At 40.2% G+C, this 19,764-nt stretch overlaps 3 protein-coding genes across 4 annotated transcripts; 1 reads left to right on the top strand and 2 right to left on the bottom strand.

The window, feature by feature from the left end:
* The first annotated feature begins 545 nt into the window (after positions 1-545).
* LOC133917379 (putative clathrin assembly protein At5g57200) lies at positions 546-4,362 on the top strand. The gene is made up of 15 exons (XM_062361282.1): positions 546-626; positions 958-1,027; positions 1,329-1,426; positions 1,539-1,677; positions 1,780-1,907; positions 2,000-2,092; positions 2,191-2,241; positions 2,339-2,404; positions 2,507-2,572; positions 2,680-2,760; positions 2,942-3,013; positions 3,099-3,266; positions 3,367-3,445; positions 3,614-3,732; positions 3,872-4,362. Exons 1-15 carry the CDS (start codon positions 546-548, stop codon positions 4,229-4,231), a joined length of 1,671 nt encoding a protein of 556 aa, XP_062217266.1. The 3' UTR covers positions 4,232-4,362.
* A 354-nt stretch (positions 4,363-4,716) lies between these two features.
* Positions 4,717-10,969, bottom strand: LOC133918464 (glycosyltransferase BC10-like). 2 transcript variants are annotated; one of them, XM_062362348.1, is made up of 11 exons: positions 10,704-10,969; positions 9,640-10,146; positions 9,410-9,508; positions 7,503-7,603; positions 7,351-7,422; positions 6,846-6,936; positions 6,533-6,613; positions 5,895-5,951; positions 5,681-5,803; positions 5,552-5,590; positions 4,717-5,222 (listed from the first exon to the last, which is right to left on the bottom strand). In XM_062362348.1, the coding sequence occupies exons 2-11, from the start codon at positions 10,015-10,017 to the stop codon at positions 5,094-5,096; spliced, it is 1,170 nt and encodes a 389-aa protein (XP_062218332.1). In that variant the 5' UTR covers positions 10,018-10,146; positions 10,704-10,969; the 3' UTR covers positions 4,717-5,093. The 2 variants fall into 2 exon arrangements, with proteins under 2 accessions (XP_062218332.1, XP_062218333.1); XM_062362349.1 differs by having other exon boundaries at positions 10,709-10,969.
* Positions 10,970-13,158: 2,189 nt separating this feature from the next.
* Positions 13,159-19,517, bottom strand: LOC133918463 (V-type proton ATPase catalytic subunit A-like). The gene is made up of 19 exons (XM_062362347.1): positions 19,351-19,517; positions 18,496-18,622; positions 18,318-18,373; positions 18,175-18,231; positions 17,980-18,091; positions 17,801-17,838; positions 17,573-17,674; positions 17,418-17,474; positions 17,262-17,333; positions 16,986-17,087; positions 16,676-16,871; positions 16,253-16,359; positions 15,515-15,709; positions 15,315-15,401; positions 14,929-15,033; positions 14,537-14,634; positions 14,368-14,446; positions 13,645-13,733; positions 13,159-13,562 (listed from the first exon to the last, which is right to left on the bottom strand). The coding sequence occupies exons 1-19, from the start codon at positions 19,420-19,422 to the stop codon at positions 13,448-13,450; spliced, it is 1,866 nt and encodes a 621-aa protein (XP_062218331.1). The 5' UTR covers positions 19,423-19,517; the 3' UTR covers positions 13,159-13,447.
* Positions 19,518-19,764: the final 247 nt, after the last annotated feature.

The raw sequence follows: 19,764 nt of genomic DNA, 5'->3' as shown, positions 1-19,764 counted from the left end.
TGTAAATATATACGTCTAGTCGCCTCATGTTTAAAAATAAAAAATAACATATTTCAATGCTCTCAAATTTTAAAATACTATCAAAATATTCATAAAAAATTTGAAAAAATCATGTGGTGTACACGATGCTATCATCTAGCTCTCTAAGCTTTTTTAACTCAAACAATTAATTGTCCAATGGGCCTGCTTCCAACAGATGACAAGAGTTTAGATTTACAATTTTTAAAATAAATACATACATTTTTATTTAAAAAATATAAAAATAAAAATTCCGGCTCTGTTCTCCTCCTCCATCCTCTCTTCTCTCTGCCAGTGGGCCTCATAAAAGGCTTCGTCGTCCTCCCGCGCATACCGGGCGGATACAAATGGCGGCAACGCCTCTCTCTCTTTCTCTCTGCTCGAGCATGGGCCGCAGGCTAAAATTAGGGAGAGGTGTGTGGTGGGCAGGGTAGGGTGAAGCAGGAGGGAGCGGCGGCGGGGTGGCATTGGCGATTGGGAGGAAGAGAGGGGAGAGGGCGCAGAGTGGGTTGGGTGATCACGGCCTGATGGGGTCGTGGCGCAAGGCCTACGGCGCCCTCAAGGACTCCACCAAGGTCGGCCTCGCCAAGGTCAACAGCGATTTCAAGGTGAACCATGGCGATGCAAACGATCACGATCACGGGAAAATGATGCTTATTGTTGGCTTTATCTCTCGATTCTGATCCGAGACAACGTAGAAATGACCAGGATGTCGGATCTTGGCTCGTTTCTTGTTCCTTCTTTATCTGATCCTTATTTTTTTCCCTCGCATTTGTTTTCGTGTTCTTCTTAATTGGTTTGATTATAGCGCGTATTCCGAATATAGTTCTTGCCCCTGACTGATTCTTGAGGATTCTTAACTCTCCTGTCATTTTGTTAAAATCGATGTTGACGAATTGTCATTAGCTATACTGATGTGTGTGTTGTTTGTCTGAAAAGGAGTTGGATATTGCTATTGTGAAGGCGACCAACCACGTCGAATGCCCTCCCAAGGAACGGCAGGTCAGAAGTGAGTAGTCATCCTGTTCCCTTCTCTTGTACGTTGAGATTGTCAATCTACTCCCTCGCCACATTTTATGAACAAGTCTTGCAATTTTTTTTCTAAAAAGAGCGTAAGAGCTCTGCCATTCATTAAAGAAGAAAAGAGTTTTTACACCCCTTCTCAAAACGAATGGGGTGAGAAACTACAAAAGATCAAATAATAAAGACTGTTAGTACACAACAGCACCGAACATCTCTAATATGCACACAATAGAGAGAGCTAAACAGACGCCTAGTAAATATTCTTACAATTTCATTTCGCATTCCAGAAATATTCTTCGCAACCTCAGTAAATCGCCCTCGTGCAGACGTTTCATATTGCATATATGCATTGGCAAGGAGATTGTCCAAGACAAAGAACTGGATAGTGGGTGTTGTTCCTCTTTGCCTCCTATTAATTCCTCATTTCATCCCTTTTTCTCCCTCTCTCTCTGTAATAAGAAATCTTGATTATCAAGTGTGTACATGGCTTCTTGCAGGTTGCATTGAAGACATTGATAGTGGTACATAGGCTTCTGAGAGAAGGTGATCCTACATTCAAAGAAGAGTTCCTGGCCTACTCGTACAGGGGAAACATTTTGCATTTAGCGAATTTCAAGGATGACTCGAGCCCATTAGGTTTGTTCTTCTGCATCCAGATGAACTTCAAGGGAAGCTATAATGACATTTCCTCCATGTAAATGATATGATGCTTCAATTCATTTGTCCTTAATTTGGCAGCTTGGGATTGCTCCGCTTGGGTCCGCACCTACGCGCTCTTCCTGGAGGAACGGCTCGAGTGCTTTAGGGTTCTTAAATACGACATCGAAACCGAGCGTTTGGTGAAATCTCCCCAGTGTTCTAGCAAGGTTTCGTTTTCTGTCTCACACTTACTGCTCAACATTTTGACGTTATAGAGACTTTGTCTCATGATTGTGTTTTGTAATCCTGGCAAATACAGGCACATAGTAAAACCAGGACCCTACCTTCCCCTGATCTTTTGGAGCAGTTGCCTGCATTGCAGCAGCTGCTTTTCAGGCTCATAGGCGTCCAGGTTTGGCACGCCCAAATTCTACTGCTAAGATCTTGTAAGTTGTGAACTTGTTGAATGCATGTTGTTCACTAGTTGCATCCTTGTTTTCGCCATTGCAGCCTGAAGGTGCTGCCTGCTCAAATTACCTTGTTCAATATGCACTAGCCCTGGTAAGCTGCAAATATTTTCTTTTCTTGCAAAGGTTCTTCACATTTTGCAAGATATTTTTTGTTCTTAGTTATCTTATGGAGGTCTTGCATTTCTTAGGTTTTGAAGGAGAGCTTCAAGATCTACTGTGCAATTAATGATGGCATCATCAATCTTGTTGATATGGTAAAGTATCACTTGTTCATGGCATCCTACCACATGGACCATGGTTTTGCATTGTCGCTGAATCATAACCATAATTTTCTTATTCCTACCAATCTGGTGCAGTTCTTTGAGATGCCAAAGTATGATGCTATCAAGGCTCTGGCTGTTTATAAACGAGCTGGCCTGCAGGTGTGTCAATTTTTTGTAGCCACATGTTATACTGAACTGAAGTTTAGCGTATCAAGCTCACCAAATGTTTGTCACGAGAAAATGGTATTTATTTATGGATTTCACAGGCAGAAAACCTTGCTGAATTTTATGACTTCTGCAAACATCTTGAGCTTGCCAGGACATTCCAGTTTCCTACTCTCAGGCAGGTCAGTTACATTGTTTCTACATCTCTCCATCATGATTCAGAGCTGCTGTGAGGCTTAACGCTTAAAAGTCTCAATCGGCATAAAATGGCAAAAATATCCATGGGACGGGCTAAACCACATGAACTGCAAAGCTCCCATGATTGTGGAGTTCTAATGTGCGTTCATCACGACTGTTCTGCAGCCACCTCCATCATTCCTAGCAACAATGGAAGAGTACATCAGAGAAGCACCCCGTCCCTCAATTAAGGGTGTGGTGAGTGCAGCTCTTTTTGAGAAAGAAGTGCTAGAGCAGTTCTGTTGTACTGTTCTGTTTGTAACTCTTAATGTTGCCAAAGCAGGAGAGTGAGGAGAGGAAGCTACTGACCTGTAACCAAGAAGCTCCAAAGGAACCCGAAAAGCCGGCGGAAGAGGAGAAAGAAGAGCCCGCAGAGCCTGAACAAGAACCCGAACCTCAACCAGAGCCTGAACCAGAACCCCAGCCGATGGAAACAACTGGACATCTACTTGTATTCTCCAGCCATTTACCTGATCCATTTCTGCTAAACTCTAGTGTATGTTTATCTGAATCCTTGTCACCTTATGTTCTTGGGTCTGTGCTGTGTGCAGAACTTGGATGCAGAGGTGAATCCTTTGGTCGCGGAACTCGAAGAAAGCAATGCATTGGCACTTGCCATTGTTGCACCAGGTATAGTAGACCACTCAGATCCTTCTGCTGTTCCTACCGAATAGCATCACAAGTACAATCCTTGGCCCATTGAATACCAAATTGTCCAATAAATTTTGATCTGCATTGCTGCTATTTAGTGACGCAATGAGAAGGAAATGTCATGATCCGTTCTGGTCTTGCTTTTAGGTGACCAAAACAAGGCCTCAACATCTCAAGATCTGTTTGATGGCAACGCATCTGGGTGGGAGCTGGCACTGGTCACTGCTCCAAGCACCCACATTAGCCAAGCAGTTGACACCAACTTTGTATGTACAATCCTTACTCCATAAGCTGCTTTTCAGATATCCACCTTGGGCAAATTCAGAGACATTGCTCGCGAGTCATCACTGGACATTAAGAGTAACCCAGAGCTAAATCACTTGCATATTTGCATCTGATCAACAGGCTGGAGGCTTTGACAAGCTGTTACTCGACAGCCTCTACGAAGACGAGGCAAGGAGGCAGCAGATCGCCAGCATGACATACACCGGTAGCCTTGGAGCAGCCAACCCATTCGACACCAAGGATCCGTTTGCCATGTCCAGCAGTTTCGCGCCACCGTCTAATGTTCAGTTGGCAATGTTGTCTCAGCAGCAGTACTACCAGGCACAGCAGAATCAGCAGTATTTCCAACCACAACAGCATCAGCAGCAGCATCAGTATTCTGCACCTCCCTCCGTACCTTCAAATCCATTTGGTGATCCTTTCAGTGACCTTGTAGCAATGGCTGCTCCAGGAAAACAAGGCAACTCAAGTTTTCTCTGAGCTGGTCGCTCCGTTCTGATCATCGTCACTTGAGTATAGCAGCAACCTGTATAGGTTGAGTTTCTTTGCTGGATTAAAATGGTGTATATTAATTTTTTTGCAGCATCCACATTTTGGAATATAACATGACTAGTACCAGTCCTGTAGTTTTATATTTACTACATTGAATACTTATGCAGGAACAAGAAGCTCATTGTATACTGAAACCATGCTGTTAAACAGGAAAAGAAACTGCACCAGTTGCATACTCATCATGAACCAAAACTAGTGGCTACGATGATTTTGTAACAAAATTAAACAAGTTCTCTAGCTATCGATGCACATCTGATGTTTTGACATTGTACAGATGAGTAAAATATGGATTATTCACATGGTTAAATTGGTGGATATAGAGTGCTAAAAGAACAACATTTACCCAGCAGAGGGGGGTAAAGATGCATGCCAGAAATGTAGAAAATGTCGACATAACTCAAAACAAGATCAGGTTAAACTATAAGGTGATACTCATTTCATAATCTCTTCGTGTCTACAAAAGAATGGATCATATAATAACAGTTCAAATTGACAAAACCCCTGTTCCTTAATAAATGGGAGCTAGGAATCTAAGAAGATGGGAGGGACCAAGAGAGAAAAGGTGAAGAGAAGAGCTAACAGAAACATACAGAAGGCACAACGAATTACAAGGAGGGCAGTGTCAATACTAAATAAGTAGCACCTCAGCCCTACCTAGGGACTCAGAATTACAAGACGTTGGGCTCTGGATCTGTGTTAAGCAGCTAAGTATCAATTTCACAATTTACATGGAACAGAAAAAAAAAATCCTAGGGTAATCCTAGGCCAAAGGCAAAGAATCATGTAGAACTCAAGCGGATGTGTAATTGGAGAATAGCTTCAGTAGGTTGTTCTGAGCTTCTGGGAAAAACTTTCTAGCAAAAAGGTAGCACGGTCTTTTTGTTCCGTTCCACATACATGGGGTCATTGTCACAACTTTCTGCAATAGATATAAAGGAACACATCAACATTCCATGTAGATGCTACAACACCGTAATTTCAACTAGAAAATATGTTGAATTATTTGAGGGGAATATTCTTCAGAATGCAAGCTAATGATTGGAACCAAGTATCTTAACGTGTCATCCAAAAAGAGTAACCACACACATTTATTTTGAAATAGGTCACCTTTGCCTCTAACTTAACTACCCGAAGACAAAGGTGCAGTTTGATTTCTTGAGCGCAATACCATAGTAACCATCACCAGATCCTAGTAATAGCAAATTACTATATTGTGCTTGGGAGATAAGGAAGAATTACAATGCTTACCTTATCGTCACTTGTGATGTGGAAGTTCTCATTGACAGACTGCACAAAGTAAAGCAAAGAAATCAGTATGTAATATAAAGAGGACAAGGAGCAAAAACATGTTTTCCATTTAGCACGATAATAGCATACCGTTATGTTCTTCAAGAGTTCATAGGTAACATCTGCAGCTCTGTATGACCTTGGATGCCATTTTCCCTCGGACCAATCAACATGAGTCACTGACCAATTTGCAATTCCACCAGGATCTACCATCTGAAGATTAAAGTCCAACCACATAAAAAAAAAAAGCAAGGGGCCACGGAAAAAAGAAAAGGTAAATATCAATTCAAAAGAAAATACTGACATTGAAGAGGGTTGGCAAATAATGCTCATCAGCAATACAGTTCCGTCCCTCTGCTGGCTGCAAATCACAGAAGCGAAGACATTGCTTAGCTAAAACCAAGTTTCAAGAAACTATAAACTAATCTGTAAGATGTAACTAATAAGCATTGATCTGGTTATGGTTCTGGAAAGAGCTATTATACAGCGGCCGCCTGTCATGTGGCTATTTGAGTTAGATGTAACATACTCAGCTGTAAGTCATAAAAGTGTGCTATAGTCGCACACTAACAGAGGAAATAAAGGCAACTATCTCAAAGTTTTGTGAGTGTATGTTCAAAACATTCTCCCCCTTTCATACCAGTGGCTTATTGCCTGTAGCAGTTGGAACTAAGCGACAGAAGCCTTTTACCCAATTTTTACATTTTCAGGTCATTACTGAATTATTATCCTACCGAAGTTTCATGAAAGTAGTTCGGTAGTTCTAGACTACAGATCTAAAAAACGTCCTAGCTCTGTTATCAACTTCATTTTGCAGTTTCTTCTTTCCCCGCAAGGAACTTCATTTGCACTTAGCATTGTACGCATGTAATAGCAATGGCATAACTTGCATCTGGTTTCATTCTATTGAAAAAAATACTTGGAGGGGGGGAGGGGACAAACCTTGCAATACAGCTTGAACTTGTTGTAGTAAAGGTTGTCTGCCAGAATCAGTAAAGCATGCCTTCGTGTTATAGCAAACCACTACAGCAAGCACAAAAACTTACTCAGAAAGGCATGAAAAAATTGTAAATGAGCATCACACATTAATACAATTACCATCACACATTAATGGCTTATAAGGATATAAATTATGAATATATATGAGTGCATTTAGTGGACTTTGGAGCAGCATCATTCTTTTTCTTGAACACTTCCTGAATTAGTATACGCTGTAGAGTACTAAACTAGTATAGGCTGTATAACAAACATGTACCTGGGCACCCTTCCTGAAGTCCCTCTGCTCTATTTCAGGAAGCATTTCTGTAGAATACCTTCCACTTCCATGTGGACCAGGATCCAGGAAGCTGATAACATGGACAGATCAGAAGAAGCACACATGAACATTTTTCACTCACAGTTAATGAAGTTGTATAAAACTGAACAGTGATAATAACTCCATGTTCTTTTCTTTTAGATTATACAGCTATGTTTCCTAGACTATCCTTTTGATATCATATATTCATTTCTTTATAGTAACTAATGCCAGTGAAAAATTGATTGTGAAATACAATGTGCATGATGGAATGGAACAACTCCTGGTTACCAAAATTCATAACTATTCCCATAAATAGGATTCTACGTGAATTTGATTATTAGAAATAGAGGTGTAGCCCTCAGTACATGGGGAAACTAACATAACTACGTCCTCCGACACTAGTTTTTATCTCTCTGTATTTTCCTATCCACACAAGGACCCAAATGAGCGGCAGTTCTCTTACCAGTCAATGAAGCTGACATTTGTTCCCATCAGATAATTATATATGTAATCAAATGTATGTAATGGAACACAACTGTCACACAAAGAAAGTTTCTTAAAATATTAGCAAAAAAATGAAAAAGGAACTCTTTTGAGTGCAAAATCATTCAAAACCTGTCAGAAAGCAAGATGAAAAATTGATTATCGACATCTTCCAATGCATTTGCTAGTAGCCTCTTCTCTGCATCAATCATTGAAATCCTCCCCCATACTACCTGAAATTTAAAGGCATTTTAGTGTTTTATATATACAAAAAATAGAGAAGATGAAGCACAAATTACTAGAAGGATGTGTAAGAAAAAGGAAGTTGGATACAAAAAAATAATAACAAGGTCGTTTGTATTGGTGAAATTTTAGAAGACGAGTCATAGTTCTTTTGCTACAAAGGGATATAATGGTTTCTTATCTTAGGAGAACCCACCCATAAAGCCTCAAACAAATCAAAGACAGATTAAAAGGTTACCTTGCATTACGTAAATTCAATGTAAAAATAGTGTCACTTACAGGCTTACAGTTTGAAAACTAATTCAGTTCCTTTTAGATCTTTCAGATCTCATGTTAATTTATTTTAAGAGTGAGCTAAACTACAAATATTGTGCTATTTGTAACACAAAACTACAAGTATTATGGCTAGTAACACAAAACTAAAGTATTGTGCACCAATTTCACACAAAACTCGATTTTAATTGGATTCACCCAAAAAATAGTCTTATATTTCTCCAAAAATCCTAGAACTTTTTGTACGTGTTACATAATCCATGCGCAACCTATTTTAATTGGATTCACCCAAAATACATGTGTAAAATTTAAACAAAAATTCTCCAAAAAAAGGCTACTTTTATAACTCATGACAATTGTTATGGTCTCAAATAAAATCCCAAAAATTTGGGAAAATTCACTAATAATCTTATTATATGATGTACTAATTTCTAAAATTATTTTCATCCCTATGTTATATGGTGAAAAAGGTGATTTCCTTTGTAATGCTTCATTTATATACTTACAAAGGAACTTACTTTTTCATCATATAATATAGGGCTGGAAATAATTTGAGAAATTAGTCCATCATATAAGAAGAATATTAGTGAATTTTTCTAGATTTTTGGGATTTTATTCGAGGCCCTAACAATTGTTAGGAGTTGTAAAAGTAACTTTTTTGGAGAATTTTAATTTAAATTCTACACAAGTTTGTTGGGTTCAATCCAATTAAAATGAGCTGCACATTGATTATGGAACACGTACAAAAAGTTCTAGGATTTTTGGATAAACATAAGACCATTTTTTGAATGAATTCAATTAAAATAGGGTTTTGTGTGAAATTGGTGTGCAATACTTGTAGTTTTGTGTTACTAGGCACAATACTTGTAGTTTTGTGCAACTCACTCTTATTTTAATCGCACTGTAGCTTCAAAAATCATGAGACGAACTCCAAACAGTACATACATCTGAAATCTTTACTCTATACATGTCATAATATGGTTTATGCTCAGACTAGACTTGGGTATTAAGTAAGATGGACAACATAGCTAATATCTTTTTCCTAGTACCTCTGAACAGTTCAAATTATACCTACGATTGCTATCTTTCTCAAGATTCTTCACAAACTGTCTGGTTAGTTTGTGTTATTATGGTTAACATGTTGATTTTCCATTATCAAATTGGGAAATAGTCAGTCTGTTACTCTGTTGAAATCAGAAGCAATCTTATTCAGAGCAACTGTAACGAGTGTGGCTGTTTCAGCTAAGTACTATCCATATCCTACCCAATAGAAGCCCTAGACTAGAGAGCTAGACCCTGAAAAAAGTTTCTGATTACCATATGATTGATCTATAATTGTTTTGTAAGTTCTTAATAAAAACAATGCACTGAAATGAAAAGCAACGACGCAGTTTTCTTCTTTTCAAAAGCCGCAAGAGCTGTCAAGATACGATGATAATGTTATTGATTGGATCACCTATTAATAGTATGAACTAATATAAAGAAAAGTAAAACATATACAAAGTAGTGTTTGATGTTAGTACCTTTTCACTGTGAATTTCACGGCCAACAAACAGAGAACTAGAATGTACGGGTTTTTCACGCGATGCATGGATATAAATGGAATATCGCCCATCATGACCCTGTACACAGAAATCCAAGCAAATTAAATTGACTATTTGGTAACTAGATGATGATGGTAAAGGCAGACACGATACAAACTTCATATATATTACATAAAAAAAAGCAGATAATGAGTATATATGTACGAAACCTGTAAAAATTTCTCCCACAGTTTCTCAAAAGGCAATGAACCTGGTGTCAAGAACATAAAGGCGATCTTTGGATTCTTTGACACAGCCATAGGCATTGAAAGGAGATCCCTAATAACCACAGATGAAACAATCTCTTCATCACTTCGCTCCCGGGCCACAGTAGGGAGCCAATCCTTGAACGGAGTACAGACACTCGAAGCAAAGAAGTAGCATGCAGAGTAGCGCCGTGGAGGGTATACATAGGCCCCCATAAGCGCAACGCAAACCAACGACAATAGCACGATGATCCACATGGGCTTCTTAGCAGCGCCTCGGTGGCGCAGAGGGGGCATGGCTGTCATGTCCCTGCTCCGCTGCCACACCTGTGATACTTTCATCACCACGCCATCGCCAAATCACAACTAGTAGCTTTGTGGTGACAGCCTCCACCTATACTGCAAGACTACATGCCACGCAGCAACCTCCTACAGGGTGAATTACGCTATGCCCCCAGAGTTGCCACCTTCCTGCAATGCAAGGTATCCGCAGCATTAATCCACGAAAAAAAAAGCTCCAAATCACAAATCTGTCACGTACAGTAAGGCAATTGAACAAGATGCAACGCTACAGGCGGACGGCAAACTCCCCTCCTCTACTTATCTAAGGTTTTTCTACGGACTCTACGAGATCTGCTACTTGTCTTTTGTCAATACCCTGATGCTCCTACTTGCTGGCTTGTGACTAGATACATCGCAGTTGAACAAGATTTCGAAGGCTAAAAAAAAAATACTTCAATTGTTCAATTATCTCATCGATCAGAATACAAAGACAGTAGGCGATCCCCCTAGCCCAAATCAAATCATCCACACCAAAGGAGGTGGAAGCTCCCAAAAGTCAACTCCTAACCAAACCCTCCGACCCCAGCCGCGGTTCCCACCGTATTCTGAATCCAAACCCAATCACGACCACCCCAAACGCACCAAATCACACGCCCACACCAAAATCGCCTCGAGAATTCACGCGGAAAATCGAAGCTCCACGGCTACAACAACACGAGCAAGCATTAGGACGCAGGAGGACGGACCCAACCGCGGAGCACCAAGCCCAATGCGAGGAGGAGGCGAGCGGGAGGGCCGCGGCCGAGCTCAACCGGCGGGGAGACTTAAACTGGCCCAAGCCGGAGCGCGAGGAGCGGCGAATCCTGCGGGGCGCGTCCCGGAGGGACGCGGGCGGCGGGATCTGGGGCCTGGCACCGGCGAGATCGGGCTAGGGCTCGCGCGCGGCGGAGGTGGGAGACGAGGAGCAGGAGGTGGTGGTGGACGAAGGGAAGAGGAGAGGAATTTAAGCAGCGGGATTAATTAACGGCGGCGTGGAGTTAATCTCCGCTGTATAAAACAGGAGCTGGTTCCGCGTCAACTTTTCCTTTAATTTTCTCTTATCTAATAAAAATCTCTAAAATTAAATAATTTATCAGCTGATATGAGACTCGTTTTATTAATAAAAGTAAATAAAAAATAAAAGAAAAATTAGTGGATAAGCTTCTTCGTATTTTGTCAAAATCCCATCTAAAATCAAACTACCACATTACTCCTGACATATTTATTCAACGATGCTATCATGATACATTCACATATCTATATTTAAATTTATAATAAATATTACGACGTTCATTTATATTTTCTTGCAACACACGGATGTTTAGTTATTATTTATTAATATCTTAACTTGTTCATTTTTTGTTGGGATGGGGGTAGTTTCGCTTTCCGCTCATGACTGGAAAAGCCAGCGGAGGAAGGCAGCAGAGATGTCACTACTAATAATCAGTAGAGAAAAAAAATTATTCCTAAAATTAACTGTGGTCAGTAAGTTAACCATGTAAACTCTGGCAAAAGATTTAGTACACTATAAAACAATTTGATGCATGTAGCGTTGTGGTCTTAAGATAGGAGGAATTTCAGTATCAAATTTATTAGTATGTAAAAACATTGGGAATATATATATGATCATGTTGATCTGAAAAACACTAGCTATGTTAGCTTCAAGCAGGGGCAGATCACTGCTGAAACTCCATTGAAAATTAGAGGTAGAGGAGCAAGAAGCAGAAGAGAAAAGAATGAAAAGAAGACGGAGGAGAAATAAGAGAGATCCTTACTCACCGGATGTGCGTCCATCACTGACTAGCTATACCAGACAATATTTTTTCTACTGAAATTATTTATAACGAAATTATGTTCAGGCGTCCGTCCTTGTCCTTGGACCTTGGTTAGGGCTGTACTTGACAGTTGGATTATTTGATGTGACCACGACGTTGCTATTCTTGACTTCTGTTTTGTATTTGCTCGATTTCATATATTCGCCTTGCCGTGGACGATGAAATATGGCACAGCTTAAAATATGGCTTACCATTTCTCCTAACATGCTGATATCAAGCATGCTAGATTTGAGTAATTAGCATATCAAATCTTGATGGTCAACAAGAGTTGCTCATGCCTGCTTGAGCCCAAACATTACTTCAATGCATTTTGGGTTCTTTGAAATATAGCCAAATTGGTGCCCTGTTAGGTAAAAAGAACAAGAAGCATACAACTGTCAATTGAGGCAAGGTTGGATGATGAAGCTAGCTCTCACTTATACTTCCAAAAGGAATCTCAATAGTTTTCCTTCTATATATTTGGTGTGCGTTGAGGGAATTCTTGTGGAAACACTCCACATGGATCTTGTCCAACAACAACCTGTCGATCCAAATAACAACACGGCAGAACAGGTCGAACATGTCCATGCAGAGTGTATAAAAATGTCCAATCATTAAGCGTATTAAAGATACTTTTCCAAAAGATGATTAGAGAACTAGAGAGCGGAAGGCAGGTCATCTTGGTCAGCCACTCAGCTTTGGTCTGTTTTGACCCAGCCAGGAAGAAGAAGAAAACCATGATCTAAGAAAAGGAAGAAGAAAAACCAATATAAATTCAGTAATTGACATGGATTGAGTTCTTTTGCAAGTCGAGCACTCAGATTCAGTTTACAATGCAATTGTAGTTGGAGATAAGGGACTGTAAATTCCATGACCAGGTGACGCATGGGCATCTAAAAGCGCTTGAATGATGCAGGTCAGTGGATGTTTTTTTTTTTTTTTTTGCTCGAGTACCGTGGATGCAAAATACTGCACACGGGTGACAAACATTTCAACAGATGACATCGATCAAAAAGGTGGCACAAACCAGGATAGAGAATGGGAAACAAAAGTAACAAAAACACAGTTACGCCCTCTTTTGTCTCGACATTTGAGTAAACGCCAACTCCTCAATTCTTATGTTTAACCAAAATGCATCTTCAAAACGAAGGGAGTTAAAACATTTTTTGTTGCAAAATGCATTGACAATTTGTCCCTACGTAGTACCTAATGTCGGACCATCTATAAATCCATCTTCGCTACTCTACATCTGTCATGGGCTGAAGCATCTGCCGTACAAACAAGAAGGTCGGATGTCTATCCATAAGCATGGCCCTTTCCCAGTGCATCACTAACCGGCGCAACCAAATAAAGCAACATAGCTTTTCAACAAACAAATAAAGATGATAATTGATGTTTAAATACATGGACATCGTACTTATTCAACTACAAGCATGCCCATCGCTTATTACAATGATAGAAATAGATGATACATCAAAGCAAATGCCTGTGTCCATCGAGCACTGGTGACCAAAACAGTAGTACCGACAAAACGGTGGTGCAGAGGTGCAGAAATTCTCGTACATCACAACCTACGACTTCCGTATCTTATGAAACATCTGGCAGTCCTTAATGTTTTACACAAAATATACAACAGTTCACCGTGCCTCGTCTTCTAGATTGCGGAAACCAGTGGTAAGGTCATCGTACAGTTTCTTAAATTTGGCAACTAAAGCCTCTTCGCCTTCCGCAGGATCCTCAAACTTTTGAGACCTGTAATATATTATCAAAAGGATTGTTAGTGGTGATGCCACCAACGTTAGTTTAGAAAGTAGATAAGAGTAGAAATACTCACACTAAGCGATAAAATAGATCACCCAAGCGATGCTTTATGACACTGTATGTTATCTTTTGGCCATCAGCACCAGCTGCCCGCTCCACAGCCTACAAATGATAAAAACATAAAATAAGAAACTGCAAACATTTATCTCACAAGCTACGTATTTATTAGTTCAGCTCACTCCAAAGCTTACAAAGTTTATACATATCCTAACCATTCTTCGTAAACTAACTTCAGATTGAATATTTAACTTCAGGGAAAAAGAGTCCAAAGACAAAATACCAGTAACAGCCCAAAACCTAAAATTTCATATGTCAAAACCAGCTAGTACTTTATTGGTTCCAGAAATCAAAACTGGGTCCAGCATAAACAATTGTGATTCCTTTCCTATGATGCATGTTGTTTCCAGGCCAGTTCCGCACCAATGTATGTCCTGGGACTTGGCCCTTTGCGCCTCCCAGGGACCAGACATACAGTTTTGTGAAATAATAAGCCCTTCACGCACTCGAATGTAACTCTAACTCTCATAAAAGCCTTGACATAAACAAAATTTGAACCAGGAGATGGTAGTTTACAGATATGCTCACATTCATCAGTGAGGATAAAATGGGTAGAAATTGAAGTTTAACATAATTTTCTAGGTCATGTCAAAGACTCAAAGCTTACATAGATTCAATCAGGAAAATAAACACTACTAAAAGGCCATAGAATTACTGGCACAATGAGTAGAGAGCTTACCTGATTTGCCAATGTGTTGAAGTGAATAATGTTGCGCATCATCCAAACAGATTTGTAGAATGGGCAGAACTTATCATATCTGTATTAAGCAGTATATTTGCATGGTCAGAATTAGTATGGAGACAAACAGGGCAGTAAAATGTCTCAAATTAATCAGGGCAACACTCACGGGGTAAACGCATTTTGTGCCAAATAATCTTCTCTCAGAAGCTTTGCTGTCTCCAGTGTAATCTTGTCGGATTCTGCCAGCGCATCTTTACCAACAAGCTGAATATATGGAATAAGTTAACAATCAAGATCATGGAGGGCAAGTGCTAGTCATTTGTAAAGGATTTAACAGGACTAATATTCAGACAAAAATATCAAACACTGTTGTGCATGGCAATTATCTGTAGCCTTTAGGACACAAAAAAATATATGTGAAGGCGTATATGATTTTAGTCACTAGCAGACCGCATGACAAAACGCCATGCACAAAAAAGGCCACATAATAAAGATCAAAAGGTTAAAACATCATGGAATTCCGTGTGAGTAAATACTTTAAGATGCACAAAATAATACCTGCACAATTTCATTTAGATCGTCCTCCCTCTGCAACACCTCACGTGCTTTTGTCCTAATATCAATGAAATCTGAATCAAACTTATCATAGAAGGACTCAAGGGCCTGCAAGGAAGATAATTGTATGGTCACATAACATCAACATTGGAGTCATGCAAAGCAAATACTAACACAAGTGCAGAACTGCGTATATAATAGGGAGAAAGAAGGCAACCGACATATAAGCATTATGGTAAATAAACATGTGCGCAGCAGAAATGCAACCATTTAACAGATCAATGTGGTATTTTCAGCAACTTTTTTGTTTCTTCTCTCGTGCCCATATTTTGAGTGAAACTTTTAAGATAACTGTACACTAAAACAGTTTAAGCAAGTTAGTGAATAACCTGGGAGTATTTTGAATAGGAAATGAGCCAATTAACCGATGGGAAATGCTTCCTTTGAGCAAGCTTTTTATCTAAACCCCAGAAGACCTGCAAACAAGAGCAGCACATGGTTCAACAATACTGAAATAATAAACAATGTTGGACCAAAGGACTGGAGTAATTTGGACTAAAGGATTGGAGTAATTCGGAAGTTTCCTTACCTGAACAATACTGAGGGTTGCAGAGGTAACAGGGTCTGAAAAATCACCACCAGGAGGAGAAACAGCCCCAACAATCGTGACACTGCCAGTCCTATCTGGACTCCCCAGACATTTTACCTTACCAGCACGTTCATAAAAGGATGCCAATCGTGCAGCCAAATAAGCTGGGTAACCACTATCAGCAGGCATTTCAGCCTGGACCAAAAAAATGCACCATTAGTTTAGTCAAATAGACAGGACGTGAAAAATAATCAACATGGATGAAACAACAGTCCAAAGTATTCATATGATATCTTCGCACTCAAACTGCTTTAGCAGTGATATAGGTTCCTTCCCAACTTAACACGTGGCTATCAGAATAATTCTTATCTCTTAATTCAGTACCACTATGTAAGCTTGAGTGACCAATTAGTAGCATAGCATTTACATTTGAACTTTGTAGCGATGTTCCTAAAAACTTAGTTTTATGGGTCAATCTTAGCACATACTACATAGCTAAATAACGGTACCATACATGGCTTAAATAACAGTACCATAAACAGGACATCATAGTGAGATGTGAAAATAGACTATCTTAGCAACAAAAATCCTAGATAAATGATTAGATTGTGACAAATGAAAAATAAAATGAAAGAGTAATCCAACGTCAATGAAAGATCATGTTGGCACAACACTTGATGAACAGGAGAAACTAAATTTTCCTTTCCACTCTCTAGAATTTGAAGATGAGCAACATACCAAACGCCCTGAGATCTCACGCAATGCCTCGGCCCATCGGGAAGTGGAGTCAGCCATCATACTGACATTGTAGCCCATGTCACGGAAGTACTCAGCTATTGTAATTCCTGAGGGAAAAAGATACCATATGAGACTGTTACAGAAACAGCAACAGGCAGAGATACAGCTGAAAGCCTGACAGGGAGGCACCTATACCATCGAGACTTTCTCCTAAATTTCCATGTGATATTTAGATTTCAGGAATACATGAACAAATTGCCATGAAGTCATATTTCTGGTATTAAGGTATTAATGCATTTCCTACTGAAATACTGTATGTCAGCACCAAAAACTGGCAAGAACAAAATGCACTGCACAGTGTCACAGACTTGATATATGTGCCTATGTGGACAAATGTAAATATCAAGGCAATGGGGGCATTACCTGTATAAATGGATGCTTCACGAGCAGCGACAGGCATATTAGACGTGTTAGCCACCAGTGTTGTTCTCTTCATGACTGACTCTTCACGGCCATCAGGCAATGTCATTGTCAACTGAGGGAAGTCCATGAGGACCTCAGCCATCTCATTTCCTCTTTCACCACAGCCCACATAAACCACAGTATCGGAATTGGAGTACTGTAGATGCCATTTGGCTCAGTATAAAGATGTAGCCATCAAGACAATAAAAGAAAGTATCTGATAGGGCTACGACAGCAGGAGCATAAGTAAAGAATCAAAAAACAATGTCACCTTGGAGAGTGCCTGACTAATGACAGTTTTCCCACAACCAAACGCTCCTGGAATAGCACATGTTCCTCCCAGAACTGAGGGGAACAATGCATCAAGTACACGCTGGAACCACATGAAAGTAGACAAGACTTAAGATCTAATGGAGCAGTGTAATAAGAAAGAAAAGGCATCTAAAAATGTTTGGTAATTTCAGGTTTTTAACAAAGAAATATTGATAAAAAATATATTAAACATTTCATTATGGACAATAAAGCTCAAAGCAACTTCTATACAAACCTGCCCTGTTAAAAGAGGTGTATCCGCAGCAAGCTTCGATGCAACAGGCCTTGGTGAACGCACAGGCCATGACTGCAAGGAAATGAATTAAGCATATTAAACCAATGCTTCGATCCTCAGAGAACTCCATCTTCACAAAGGAACTATCTTTTTTACCTGAAGCATGGTAAATTGCTTTTTGATGCCCTGAAATTCCAACTCTAGCACTGTATCCTGCACAAAAAGCAATAGAAAGGTTTCAGATAATGTTGAGCAAAGATAGAACGCAACAAATCAATAGGGCTTAATATACAGCAATAGCATCAACTAACCTGCAGGTTGTACTGACCAGCTGGTGCAATGTAACTAACTTTCCCCATGGAACCAGGTGGAAGAGCAACATGGTGCTGCATCAATGTGTTCTCAAAGACAGTCTGCAACACAGTCAGCAATCATTAGCATGTAAACATGGGTCAATAACGTGCATCTGAATACCACAAACTGCTAGTGTTATGCAGAATAATATCCATAAAATGGAATTCAACATCACAAGAACTTACAGCATATAGATCTCCACCTGTGATGGCATCTCCAACACCTGAACAAGTAATGAGAGAATGCATCTAGATAGCATCACCGACCACATATACAACTTAAAAGTAACATAAACAGCATGCCCCCCCCCCCCACACACACACATTTGGAGAATTGCAGGTACTTAATGCCAATAATGCATTACCTAGCTTCTTTGGCTCAAATTCCCACAATACATCTTTGTCAAGGGCAGGAACTGCAACACCACGGGGAATGTACACATCTCCTGATTTAATAGCAATGGTTTTTAGAGGGCGCTGCAAACATAATAGAGGGGTCAAGACAATAAAAAAAGAAGTAACGAGTGAACTGAAAAAGGAGCTTTACAAGTTCAGCTTACCTGGATACCATCAAAAATGTTTCCAAGAATTCCAGGTCCCAACTCAACTGAAAGAGGCTGCATGGGAATAGCTATTACGCATTAAAAATAGCCAGACGAGAACTTTAGAGATAAAGTAAGATCAGAAGATAACTAAAATGCACCTTTCTTGTTCTCAAAACAGGGTCATTAACCATCAGTCCAGCAGTTTCCTCATAAACTGCAACATACAAGTGACAGCATTTGTGAGGTTGATGTACTATAATTGTTCAATGGTAAAAAATCTACTACCACATTTCCTGAGTGTACAAATGTATAAGAAAGATTTCTCCTGATGCATACCTTGAATTGTAGCTGAATCACCCTCAAGACGAATAATTTCCCCAATGAGCTTATCATACCCAACACGAACAAGCTCATACATGGCAGCGCCTCCCATTCCATCAGCCACGACCACAGGTCCAGAGACCTAAAACAACCCAGCATCAAGGTCAATCAACACATCATGAAGAAAGAAAGAGTTGTTATACATATAACTGTAAAGCAGATTGGCAGAAGACGCTATCTCTGCCAAATACATACTGAAGAGCCAAGTTCGGTACTAGGATATAGAAAACCAAGACCACAGTACATGCAGACGCATTATGGCATAAAAATCCCAAAAAGGCATCTAAATTCCACCAAAACAACAAACTTCTGCTGTCTTCTGCTAATCCAACAAAGTACATAGCAACACCAACCAAAGAGCCCAATTATTCGTAAGTGTACAAGTAATCAAAACAAATGAGACACCTCCTATTCATAACAACCTAAACTGTTAGTGGCGGCACACCACAGATCGAACAATAGCACACTAGCGATCAAAATACCACCACAAAAATCTCCAAATCTACTGAAATAAGCTAACTCCCCACCAATGCGGGCTAGATCCCACCACCCTCTCCAAATCGCCAGCTGCGGGTGAGAGATCCACAAAAAGCAGCTGTCACCACCACCCGAATACAACCGAGACCTCGCAGCTAAATCAAATCTGGCTGCAATTCAGCTCGATCGGATCACACCAGATGCCGCAACCGTAAACATCACGACATACTGCTCGCGCGCACAACAGATCGCGCGGGACGAGCGGCGGGATCTAAGCGGAAGCCGTACGAGCAGCAGGAGGCGGGGGAAGGGGAGAGGAGGGGGCGCGCGGACCTTGCGGACGTAACCATATTCGCTCTCCTTCTCGGAGTCCTCGAAGGTGGTCATGCGGTCGCTGTGAGCCATGGCCGCCGCCGGCGAGGGGGGTCGTCGGCGTTCGGATCTCGCGGTGTCGCGATCTGGTCAGGGAGGGGGAGGGGGAGGGGAGAGGAAGCGATGAGGAGGAGGCCACGAAACCAAGGTGGATTTCGCCTTAAATAGATGTCGTCGGAGATTTTTATTTTGTTCTGTTTTTTATACGAGAAAATATGATAGACCATCTATAACTATATTTTTTTGTTTTATTCTCTTTCGGATTCCTTTTCTATTCTCGTATCTTTTTATTTTCTCTCCTCTCTAACTATTTTTTAAAAGAAATTTATGAAAGAAAAGAGGAAAGAATTCCAAAATGAAGTGAATGAGGGAGAG

The sequence above is a fragment of the Phragmites australis genome, chromosome 5, assembly GCF_958298935.1.
Source record: "Phragmites australis chromosome 5, lpPhrAust1.1, whole genome shotgun sequence".
Lineage (NCBI taxonomy): Eukaryota > Viridiplantae > Streptophyta > Magnoliopsida > Poales > Poaceae > Phragmites > Phragmites australis.
The sequence above is the reverse complement of the archived record's forward strand: the minus strand, read 5'-3'. Positions and strand labels throughout refer to the sequence as shown.